The 12705-nt window shown below is 41.0% G+C and overlaps 1 protein-coding gene across 1 annotated transcript; it reads right to left on the bottom strand.

The window, feature by feature from the left end:
* Positions 1 to 4120: 4120 nt before the first annotated feature.
* On the bottom strand, positions 4121 to 12698 carry LOC123976559 (gastrula zinc finger protein XlCGF57.1-like). Its single transcript, XM_046058834.1, has 3 exons — positions 12341 to 12698; positions 9756 to 9941; positions 4121 to 7909 (listed from the first exon to the last, which is right to left on the bottom strand). Exons 1-3 carry the CDS (start codon positions 12531 to 12533, stop codon positions 6546 to 6548), a joined length of 1743 nt encoding a protein of 580 aa, XP_045914790.1. The 5' UTR covers positions 12534 to 12698; the 3' UTR covers positions 4121 to 6545.
* Positions 12699 to 12705: the final 7 nt, after the last annotated feature.

Below are 12705 nucleotides of genomic sequence, written 5' to 3'. Positions count from 1 at the left end.
AACTCCTCCTTATCTCCTCCTTCTAGGTGGGCGTTACTCCTTAACTCCTCCTATGGTGTTCGCTGACCATTCCTCCCCTTTGGTGGATTTCCTATCCTCTACTGCCATCTAGTGGCCTTTTTCTTGTACTGTTTTACCAAATTAACCCTTTCATTAATGTTACAATTTCCACTTTTTAACTATTATTACATGTAATTATTGTTACCATTTATCTCTCTTTATATTTTTTACATTACTGGATTAGAAATCCACCAATATGTTTCAACTTCAGTCCCACCGTATTTTTTTTAAAGTTATACAGGCATAGTTTGACACCATTAAAACTTAAACACCTACAATCGTATTTTTTAAAAGAATTAATAAGGAATAACATATTTCATACATGTATAACGTGATTCAATGAACAATTACATGATTTAGCAATGCAAACCATGAGGGTGCTTTGTCTCATACAAGTTAACTTTCAGCAGCGCAGAGCTTGGTTGCATGCAGTACCTAGCCGTACCAGGTGCCATAAATCACAACATGTCATGATCTCATTCTTGGCTTCAGTTCGCGATGATCTCAGCCCTGGCGTACGTGACTTTCTGCACGTGCCTTGCTTCTAATGAGTGGGCTACGGTTGGCTAGGTTTTGCCTGCGCGGCCTGAGCAGCTCCTCTGCTCATTAAAAAAGCACACGTTCATGAATACACAGAGTATCGGAATAATGTATGATAAACACACAGAGTATAAGAATAAAATATGAGTTTAAACTCACTCCTTAAACACTCAGTAGTTATACACTCAGTAGTTTAAACACTCAGTAGTAAGCACTCAGTAGTAAAACACTCAGTAGTTCAAACTTCACACTAAAAAATAACACTTTAAATGATGACAATGTAGACCACCATTGCTCTAGTAATTAATGATAACAATTTAGGCTATAATGCTCCAAAATAATTCACAACAGAATCAAAGTTCAGTATACTTCTCACACTGCAGCTGAATCTCCCGTAGGGTCAAAACATTTTTGTCAAAAACCCTTACTACAAACTGAGCAGATGTAAGGACTCTCCTCAGATTGGATTCATGCATCTATGCAACTTTTTCTACACTGGTGAAAATATCCTGTTTCTCACCTGTGTGGGTTCTCATGTGTATCACAAAATCTCTTTTCCTTGTACAACGTAAGCCTTTAGTCGGTCTCCAGATGATAATACTTACTTTTACCTGAGTAAGATTTTCAATGCAGGACTTTTACTTGCAGTGGAGTATTTTCAGTGTGGTATTTGTAATTTACAAACTCGGTATTTCTTCCACCACAGTACAACACAGTATTTCTTGTATTTATATACAGTATCTCACAAAAGTGAATACGACCCTCACATTTTGTAAATATTTGATTCTTGATCTTTTCATGTGACAACACTGAAGAAATGACACTTTGCTCCAGTGTAAAGTAGTGAGTGTACAGCTTGTATAACAGTGTAAATTTGCTGTCCCCTCAAAATAACACATCACACAGCCATTAATGTCTAAACTGCTGGCAACAAAAGTGAGGACACCCGTAAGTGAAAATGTACAAATAGGACCCAAAATGTCAATATTTTGTGTGGTCACCATTATTTTCCAGCACTGCCTTAACCCTCTTGGGCCTGGAGTTCAGCAGAGCTTCACAGGTTGCCACTGGAGTCCTCTTCCACTCCTCCATGACGACATCACAGAGCTGGTGGATGTTAGAGACCTTGCACTCCTCCACCTTTCTTTTTGAGGACGCCCCACAGATGCTCAGTAGGGTTCAGGTCTGGAGACATGCTTGGCCAGTCCATCACCTTTACCCTCAGCTTCTTTAAAAATTTCACTTTTGTTGCCAGCAGTTTAGACATTAATGGCTGTGTGATGTGTTATTTTGTGTTCACATAGAAATTGCAATAAACAGGTCGAAAGGATTCCAAAATATCAACATCGTAGTGCTGATTAGTAAAACGTCTGAATTCATTCTTTGTCAGGTCTGTCCGCAACACGACCAGCAAACGTTTAAAATGCTTATTTTCTCAAGTTCAGGTCGATCGGGGCTATGCTAACTCGTATCATACTACAACTGATATCTGGAAACGATTAAAAGACACATATTTTCAAAACTTACCAGGTAGTTCAACTTCCTTAGTTTTCTTTGTCCGCTCTGTGTAAATATAAAGTAGCACAATAGACAGGGTTTCTGCAGGGTTCAAATTTAAAACTTTTTAAGACCTTTTTAAGACCACTTTATGAAATTTAAGACCTATATCACAACGTCAAAAAAAGAAACATACAGACGTGCAGAGTAAATAAATTTATTCAAATCTGGCACTGGATGATGTCAACAATGAAACACCGGGATGGACGATGACATTGATAAGCTACGTAATTAAGAAGCTGGCCTGCCGCCGTGAAAAAGGATCACAGGTGGAAATATCCAGAAAAATGACGAGTTCTGTGAGTGAGTGCAGGAAGAAGAGATGCAAGATGTGCAGTACAGGACTGAGCTGTAACCCGACAACTTAATGTTAATCTTATCCTCCGCAAACTTTGAATGAGGAGAGGGACCCAGCCATGCGCTCAGTGTTACCATAACTTACTGAAATCATTAATGATCGTGTGAAAGTTTAGGAGCGACACTCATTCATTAAGCAGCGACAGTAGGCTTCAAAAACGCTGATAGCGACTGGTTTAAACCAGCCCCTAAGCTCTGATTCTTTCAGGCAAGAGTTGCTAAGGTTGCACTTTCGCACAGCTGGAGAATAAAACCGTTTTATATGTGCGGTACAATCCGAAAGAGACTCGCGACAATAACACGACAGCTGCATCTTGGTCTTTGTAGTCGTAACACAGCAAATTATAACTGGACTAGCGAAAGAAAGAACTACAACACCACGGGAGGAAAAACACATTCTAAAGCGCTGCGGGAGCATTTCAATGAGCATTAGCGTTACATGGACGTTGAAAACTTAAGACCCGTTTAAAATTATTTAAGAACTAGAACACAAACTTCACCAAATTTAAGACTTTTTAGGGCCTTAAAATTTGTATAGGGCTGCACGATTTGGAGAAAAAGTCTGCGATTATTGTGGACAATATTGCGATTCGATTATAATGGAACAAATGAATGAAAATGAGACTTTTCTCTACTTGAACAATAAACAATATGTATAACAATAACTTTAGTAAAACAGATGTAAAACAGAACAAGGGGTGCGTGATGCTCTACGGAGGAGACGACTAAAAGGAGCAAATACTGGCACACTGGATCTAAATCTACATCTGTCCACTGCACAGGCTCTATCCACAACCTGGAGGAGGAACTACTATACATGACTGTATTAGCATAATATTATAACATTAAAAGGAGACCTATTATACTGCATTTCCAGCCCTATATTGTAGTTCTGTGACTCCTCTATGGCAGCTTTGCATGATTCAAAGTTCATCTTATACTGGCTCTTCATGCAGGCCCTCATTTCAGCCTCTGTCTGAAACAAGCTGTAGATGCTGCTGTCTCTTTAAGGCCCCCCCTCCAAATCTCACTGTCTTCTGATTGGCCGTTGTCTTATGTGTTTACCAGGTTGCTTCAGGAATAGGGCTGCATGTTGCTTTGTGGGAGTGGCCAGCATTCTCTGCCACGATCAAATGACCATATGTGGAATTCTGTCTCAGAATGACATCATACCGAGCCGTTAGTAGAAAAAACAGTTTAAACCAGAGCAATCAGAACAGGGAGATATCTGAGGTTTTGGCTCAATGGGATTTCTACTAATCTAATCTAATACTTTGACCTCATTATTTGAAGCTTTGGCCGTGTTTAACATGAACATCTGACATTGTAACATTATAGAAATGACAGAAAATATGAAAAAGCTCCCCTTTTAAAAAAAAAAAAAAGAGTATAATGTTATGTTAACAGTATACTGTTAGTATAATGTTAATATATTCATTATAATTACTATTAGTATTAATACTATTTTACCACTACCGTATTTTCCGCACTATAGGGCGCACTGGATTATAAGGCTCACTGTCAACGAATGGTCTGTTTTCGAACTTTTTTCATATATAAAGCGCACCGGACTATAAGGCGCATTAAGCGAAACAAAACAATCAGATAAGTCAGTCAAACTTTATTAAAAAACAGATGCAGGTACACCGTGAGAAAGTCACCAGTTCATCACAGAGCACATAGAGACGAACAACCATTCACACGTACGGACAATTTACTGTCACCAGTTCATGCAGATACAGGGATGTGTTCAACACATGCACACGCACACGTTAAATCAAACGTTAGCGTATCACAATAACTCTCAAAATTGTTCAGTTATAAAAACGTAAAATACAACAGTCTGATACCGCCAAATCAAACGTTAGCTTTTTCACAATAACTCTCAAAATTGTTCAGTTATAACACGTAAAATACAACACAATACACACTTTTTCAGCTCATTCCTCGTCCACAAACCCCTCAAATTCTTCATCTTCAGTGTCCGAGTTAAACAGTTGGGCGATCACGGCGTCCAGCATGCCCTCTCGTCATTATCCGAGTCAGTGTCGTTGCTGTTAGCTGGCAGTTCAGTGATGATTCCGGCCTTTGTGAAATCTCGGACCACAGATGAGTCTGATACCTTAGCCCAGGCATCCACGATCCATTGGCAGATAGTGGCGTAAGTCGCCCGACGCTGTCTCCCTGTCTTGGTGAATATGTGTTCGCCATCCACTGCTCCCACGCAGCTCGCAGTTTAACTTTGAACGCCCTGTTGACACCAATATCTAGCGGCTGGAGTTCTTTAGTTAATCCACCCGGAATGATGGCAAGATCTGAATTAGTTTGCTTCACTTGGTTTTTGACAGCATCGGTGAGATGGGCGCAGATGGAGTCGCAGATCAATAGGGACGAAGATTTGTGGAAAAAGCCACCCGGTCTCTTGACGTAAATTTCTCTCAGCCACTCACTCATCTTTTCCTCGTCCATCCAGCCCTTCGGGTTAGCTTTGATAATGACGCCAGCTGGAAACTTTTCTTTTGGCAAAGTCTTCCTCTTGAAAATGACCATGGGTGGAAGTTTCTGGCCATTAGCCTGGCAACCGAGAACTACAGTGAAGGATGACTTCTCGTTCCCTGTGGTGCGTATAGACACCGTTCTGGTCCCTGTTTTCTCCACAGTGCGGTTCACGGGGATGTCAAAGGTGAGCGGAACCTCGTCCATGTTGGTGATGTGCTCTGGCTAGATCTTCTTTTCAGTGATCTTGTTTTTGCAGTATGCGTGGAAAGTGGCCAGCTTTTCTTCGTAATCTTTTGGCAGTTGCTGCGAGACGGTAGTTCGTGTGCGGATGGAGAGATTACGTCTTTTCATAAAACGAAAGCACCAAGAAGGCCCGCCTCTAATATCAAAGTCATTGATATTAATGTCCCGTGCTAACGCTGTTGCCTTCATTCGAATCAAGACTGTAGAGACGCTTCTACCTGCTGCTCTCTGTTCCATAACCCACTGTTCAATTTTGTCCTCTAACTGTGGCCATCTCGCGTTGTTCCCGCGGAAATTCTGTGTGGTCTTCTTTACTTGGCGCAGGTCATCTTCTTGCTTCCTCCACTTCCGTACCATTGATTCATTAATGTTGAATTCTCTCGCTGCTGCTCTATTCCCGTGTTCTACTGCGTGAGTGATAGCCTTGAGTTTAAAGTCTGCGTTGTAAGCATGTCTCTTGACAGGTGCCATTTTGGGGTCACACTGCAATATTATGGTGAAGCACAGTAGGCCTACTGTATGTATTGCTCCGCGACGCTCATGACTAGCACCGTGTACCACACAAAATCGCTTCGCAGTCATTAAGCACAACTAGTCCATATATAGGGCGCTCTGGTTTATAAGTCGTTTTTTTGAAAAAAATAAAGGCTATTAAGTGCGCCTTATAGTCCGAAATACAGAAATACAAAACAAACAAAACAAAAATACAGTAGTTGAATATTAAATCCAGTTACAGCTGTTTCATTTCTGTGGGTTGTTTTGTTTTATTTAATCCTTCTGCAAGCAAAATGATCTATATTGGTCTCTAATTTAATAACTATTAACTTGTCAATAATCATATTGTTCAACATAATATTCTGCCAAATTCTGCATCCACCTCTTAAAGTCCTTTTCAGACACTTTGTGTTCATTGATCAAACGCGGTTATTACCACATATTTTAGCTGATTCTCATTGATGAACCCCACGAAGGATACTATAGCATTTAAAAACAGTGGCCAAGTTTTGCATGCAATTCTCGACAGGCATGCAAAACTCGGCATAACTTTTTCTGCTTAAATCGCACACCTTTTTGCAGTTATGTAATCGCACATGACGACATCGCGATTGCAATTAGATTAATCGTGCAGCCCTAAATTTTGACATTGAAATTTTAGACTTTTTAAAGAAAACATGTGGCTGAACACAGCTTTTAGCTGATTGATGTTCAAGAAGCAGCTTCATTTTTTGCCGTTTGCGTATCTTTTGACACTGTGGAGCTGAGTGAATATTTTACCACAAATACTGGAACTAAATGGTTTCTCCCGTGTGAAGTATAGCGTGTAGTCTCAGATTTCCCTTTAGTGCGAATCTTTTACCACAAACTGAGCAGCTAAATGGTTTCTCCCCTGTGTGGACTATAGAGTGTAATCTCAGATTTCCCTTTAGTGCGAATCTTTTACCACAAACTGAGCAGCTAAATGGTTTCTCCCCTGTGTGGACTTTAGAGTGTAGTCTCAGATTTCCATTTTGTGCAAATCTTTTACCACAAACTGAGCAGCTAAATGGTTTCTCCCCTGTGTGGACTTTAGAGTGTAGTCTCAGAGTTCCCTTTTGAGTGAATCTTTTACCACAAACTGAGCAACTAAATGGTTTCTCCCCTGTGTGGACTACAGAGTGTCGTATCAGAGTTCCCTTGTCTTTGAATCTTTTACCACAAACTGAGCAGCTAAATGGTTTCTCTCCTGTGTGGACTATAGAGTGTCGTCTCAAATGTCCCTTTTGTGTTAATCTTTTGCCACAAACTGAGCAGCTAAATGGTTTCTCCCCTGTGTGGACTGTAGAGTGTCGTCTCAGAGTTCCCTTGTCTTTGAATCTTTTACCACAAATTGAGCAGCTAAATGGTTTCTCCCCTGTGTGGACTACAGAGTGCCGTGTCAGAGTTCCCTGTTGTGTGAATCTTTTACCACAAACTGAGCAGCTAAATGGTTTATCCCCTGTGTGGACTATAGAGTGTTGTCTCAGAGTTCCCTGTTGTGCAAATCTTTTACCACAAACTGGGCAACTAAATGGTTTCACTCCTGTTTTGGTTCCATTGTGGTTCTGCAGATGTCCCTTGTGGCCAAATCTTGCAGCATATTCAGAGGAGCTAACTGATGTTTCTCCAGTGTTACATTCCTGATCACTTACAGGTACTTCATTGTTTTGCAGAGGGTTTAAACCTGGCTGAGGTTTCCTGGTATCCTCCCAATCCCAACTGTAATCAGTCTCAGGTTCAGAGCAGAGTGAAGTATGGTCATGAGTATCTAGTTGTAAAGGACTATCTGGGTTAACGTTCCTGGATGGTTCTGGTGCTCTATAGTCCTTTCCATCAGTTTCTGTTTTCAAATGATCTGCATCACTGTTCTCTTCAGTTTGGCTTTGATGAAGCTGTGAGGACTGAGGATTCTCTTCATCATCTTCTTCACTCTTCACAGGGACAGGAGTGAATGGGAACTTGGTGATATCAGCCTCCTCCACCTCTGGAAGCTGCTCTCCCTCCTGACTGGTCCAGAGCTCCTCCTGTTCCTCTTTTATGTGGGGTGGCTCTGGTGGGTCCTCCTGGTCCAGCCTGGGGCTCCACTGCTGCTGCTCAGGGAGAACCTCTTCTTTACTCACCAACAGCTGCTGGACGTCTGTGGAGAATAATGAAATACAGGCACATTTTTAATAACCTTTAATTTCCTGTTAACACTTAAACCACTGATACCACTAAAGATGGGGAGAAACATTGCACATTTCAGTGTTTCTCCTACCCTTGTTTTGGGAGGGGAGGCTTTCCTCCCCTAAAACAACTTTTTTTTTTGTCATTAAAAAAAACGTTTGGTCAGACTTTCTAAACAAGGAGGCGCACAGCCCACGTGAGAGTAGCCTCATCAGACCCACTTATACCATGTGTTCAGTAGCATATGGAGGCTGTCAAGTTATCACCTATTTGATAGGGGACAATTCACAATACAAGTGCTGGAACAATGCATTTATTTTGAATTGTCCCTCTTAAGTAGAACTATAATAGCCTTTTAACACATCCTACTCTTGCAGTAGCCTACATTTATTGTCAATTGTCCTCATAAATAGTTATTAGTTAGTTAATTAATTAGTTAATATATAGTATTTTCATGATGCATCAAATTAATTTATATAGATTCAATTTGTAATATTTTCTTATTGAATTGTTTAAATTTGATTCTCCACAATGATTACATTGGTCTCATCACCCCAATATCTGAATGTAGCATAACTGTAGCAAGCTCCATCAGGAGGCATTAATTTCAGCGATAAAAATGTCACAGAGGAACAGAGAAGGAGATGAACCTAAACAGGCTAAAATAAGTGTGGCGTGTCGATGACGACACCACGTATCTGTAACATGTAAACTCACTAGTCCTGCGTTCAGATAAACCTCTCAGATGAAGACATGAAAGTGTTTTACTGCTTAAGAATTTGAAGAAACCATTTGGCTTCTGCTGCGTATACTACAGGTTTCATGTTGTTAATGATGCACATTGTTTCATGAGACCATATATTGTTTCCCCTGGGATGGAGTTGTATCGATGGAGGTGCAGCAAAACTTTTTCGAGCGCTCGCAAAGTGTTTTCTGCTTTATATCTGGATCTAAAACACCAAGACAACATGTTCCAAACAAATGTGGGCGGGTCGGTATGTGGGTCCTAACCCCAGAAAATTGTGTTTTCCAACAAATAAAAATATATAATTTCGCTTAATTGTGGAATTCTTGCTAAAGACGTCTTCTGGGGTGAAGCTATAATCATTAGATCTGGGAAAGGTCATCTTGTTAGTTTTGATGCTCTCGTAAATGATTTTACATTCATAGCACAGCACCAAAGCTGCTTGGGGCCTCACCGCCTTATAATGGCAGGGAAAACCCTGTTGATATAACATCAGAATCATTTTAGATTTTACATTTACAGACTTTTTACATTTATTAGTAGATATTATAATAAAAAAATAGGCAACATGAAAACCTCCCTTCTGTATAATTACCAAGCATTTCAATAGTGCATTAAAATCCAAAAGAAATGTAGGATTCAAATCACAGGAGTGCTTTGCCCGAGATGCGTGTGGATAGCAGCATCCTGTTATTGACTGTGTCAAAGGCAGCTGATAAGTCAAGCAGGACAAGAACAGAGAACTGGGTTGCAGCTTTAGCGGACCTTAGGGCTTTGGTTACAGACAAAGCCGTTTCAGTAGAGTTGCCAATCTTAAAACCAGACCAGAATTCTGAGACTCATTTGAAGACATGGACAGGTGAACTAACATTACTGCAAAGCATGTGGAATATATCGCTAAATTAGATAACAGGCACTGTTTGCTTCGTAATGTTCAATTTAGATTTATTAATTTTCAGGTACAAAGCTTCTTCAGTCTACAGCTAATTGACCCATATATTGGCAACATTTATGCAATATAACGAAAGAGGACAACAACATAGAGGAAGACCCATTCACTACAGTAATTTACTTGGGAACTTGGTGATATCAGCCTCCTCCACCTTTGGAAGCTGCTCTCCCTCCTGACTGGTCCAGAGCTCCTCCTGTTCTTCTTTAATGTGTGGCGGCTCTGATGGGTCCTCCTGGTCCAGCCTGGGGCTCCACTGCTGCTGCTCAGGGGGAACCTCTTTTTTACTCACCAGCAGCTGCTGGACGTCTGTGGAGAATAATGATAAACATGTTCTATGTTCATGTCTGTGTTTTACCTGGAGACAATACATTTAAGTTGAAAGAATAAAGATGATACATGACATTGTGCCAGTATGTGCTGCTTCTAGCCGTCTCCTCCTGAGAGGAACATGCTGTCCTTTTTTACAGAAGTTAAATATTGTTCGGTAATCTTGTGTACTTAAGGCGTGGGTTGTGTTGGTGTATCGTGTATCCATCCCTGGTTGAAAAACTCCAAGTCCCACATTCCACAAGCCGCAATGCACCAATCACACCTGAGTTTACTGATGTTTTAAAGAGGTGGTAATCTGCTAATTTTTAGGTTCAAAATCTTAAATTAGGGGTTGTAGTAGAACAGGTTTACATGGTTTAATTTTCAAAAAACACCATATTTTTCTCATACTGCACATTGCTGCAGCTCCTCTTTTCACCCTGTGTTGTACGCTTCGCTCTTGAGTTACAGAGTGACGCATCTCACTTGTACAAAATCTTTGTTGGGAGTTGCACATGCGCATTCCCAGGTAAGGACTACCAGCCAATCAGAGGCAGAGAAGGGAGGGTCGTAAGAAACAGGGTAGTGTGATCCAAATCAAAGCTGCCTCAGACTGCGACCGTAACTTAGCAGGTGACAAGTCCACAACCACACAACATCATTGTTCCACATCTTACCATAAACCACTACAAAAATCACCATATTTCAACTCAATTTTACATAAAAATTGGCCAAACAATTTGAACGTTTAACTTCAGTAGCTTTCGCATCAGGTGTAACATTAGCATTATAGTTATAACTTTAGCTGTGTTAGCCAAAGTTTACAACAACTCTGCACTTGAACAGTTTGTGAAGTTACATTGCCGTGTTTATTTTAAATATAATTCACAACCAATAAAGCATACTTACAGGTTGTGATTGTGAATTTCCAGAGTTGCATCGTCTTTTAAGACTAAACGTTGAACTGTTGCCGGTGTTCTGACGATCTATGCTGCCTTGCCAAAAAATGCTACCATGGCGCAAATCGATAGACTGGACTCTACTCGGCCCTGCTCCATTTTCCATTGCAGATAGTACCCAGAGATAGTACGTAGCTTGTCGTCATAGCGACACCACACACACACAACTGCCGCGACGTAATGTTCAATGCGACACACACACCAGCGATCCACACAGCTTTCTCTTTTTTAAGTTAAAACGTTTCAACATTCCTCAGAATGTAAAGACAGATAAGCAGTATGAAAACCTTCCAGCTGTGTTTTCCTCTGCTGTTGTTGCTGCAGCGGTCTGTGTGACGGCGGGAGCAGAGGACTCTGTGAGCGGCCGGCCGGCCGGCCTCACACGCTCCTCCCGCAGTTTGGCGCAGGCTTCCCCCAAAGCCACTAGCGGAGCTCCTCAACTCCGAAAATATTCATTTTTGTTCCACCATCCAACTGTCAATATTCAAAATCTACACAGCTGATTTCACATCAAAACTTCTCAGAAGTGGATTTAGTGAAGAAATTCTAACTAGTGCAGCAAGGATGATGCATGAATAGTGAATATTCTCTCTGACCAATCAGCAGTCTGTCGTGTTTTCACGTTACATTTTAGTGTCCCTCAGCTCGCTTGGAACCTTGACGGATGTGATGCGGAAAAAAAGTACCTGGAAGCAGGTACAGGTGCAACATTTCTACAATGGAAAACCAAACAAAGGCGAGTCGAGTCAAAGGGCCTCCGCTCAGACTAGCTTGGTTTGAGGGCCGCTTGGCAAGCCTTATGACACGTTTCATTGTGACATCACAAGTAAAGGGAGTGAAGGGCTGGACTACAAACGAGCTGTTTTCAAGCGGTTCAGAGCAGAGTTTTCTGTGGGAGATGCGAACTCCCTTTGGGCTGGACTTTCTTCACTTTGCAAACCTGTTACATGCACAAAAAAGATATATAACTCAATAAAAGGACAGGGAGAAAGCCAAAAAGAATAATACCACCTCTTTAAAAGCTGTTTACAATTTGTCACACTTATACAAAAGTCTGTTTCAATGATTTAAAAAGCTTTGCTAATATTTTAAGGTCCATACTGAGTGACCAGATACCAGGGTTTTCACTTCCATAGTCCTCCACTGGTTTTCATCATAACTACACGCAAGAAGAAGAAACACACAGCCTACAGTATAAATATCTATATATAATTAACTGTTAATAAACTCTGTGTTGAACATTTTTCTCTTTGCTCCTATTTGTCTCATCTATGAGCACATGTTACTTTTTGGAGGAGAAGTTAGCATTGAGCTGTTTAAACATGTCAGTTTATCTATTGTCGTTACTGTAAAACTCAGATTATGGGCACAATAATCTTTCAGTGGCAGCAGGTTTGCAGCAGTCTGCAGTGAGAATAAGCAGTAAAGAGGACAAACCTGCTCTGTGTAACCGGACTTCAGGCTGGAAAACAGCGTCCAGTAGTTTCCTGTGTCTCTGGTTCTCCTCTTTGGAACGACAGAGTTCCTCCTCGTACTCTGATATCGTTCTTTCAAACAGCCCAAATATCTCTTCAGCAGCCGCAGTTAGTCGCTGGTTGATAAAACCTCTCAGCATCTGGACTTTAGACATTTTAAACAAATGAAAAACACAGTTTGGACTCAGAGTTCCTCCAACCAGCGCTGTGTGGCCGAGTTCCGTCTATTTCCAGCTAGCAAGCTAAGCTAACTTCAGTTAGCATTCGTGGCTAACAGGAGATGAAAGGTGAAACCAAAGTTTCCACTTTAACACGTTTATCCCACTG

The sequence above is a fragment of the Micropterus dolomieu genome, linkage group LG09, assembly GCF_021292245.1.
Source record: "Micropterus dolomieu isolate WLL.071019.BEF.003 ecotype Adirondacks linkage group LG09, ASM2129224v1, whole genome shotgun sequence".
NCBI lineage: Eukaryota > Metazoa > Chordata > Actinopteri > Centrarchiformes > Centrarchidae > Micropterus > Micropterus dolomieu.
This window is presented reverse-complemented; position numbering and strand designations above follow the sequence as displayed.

Excerpts from the sequence above, each read along its gene's own strand:
- LOC123976559 (XM_046058834.1), bottom strand. The coding sequence starts at position 12,533 with ATGTCTAAAGTCCAGATGCTGAGAGGTTTTATCAACCAGCGACTAACT. Across the intron at positions 9,942-12,340 it reads AGTCCGGTTACACAGAGCAG|ACGTCCAGCAGCTGCTGGTG; the intron begins GTTTGTCCTCTT and ends TATTCTCCACAG. Across the intron at positions 7,910-9,755 it reads TGATATCACCAAGTTCCCAA|ACGTCCAGCAGCTGTTGGTG; the intron begins GTAAATTACTGT and ends TATTCTCCACAG.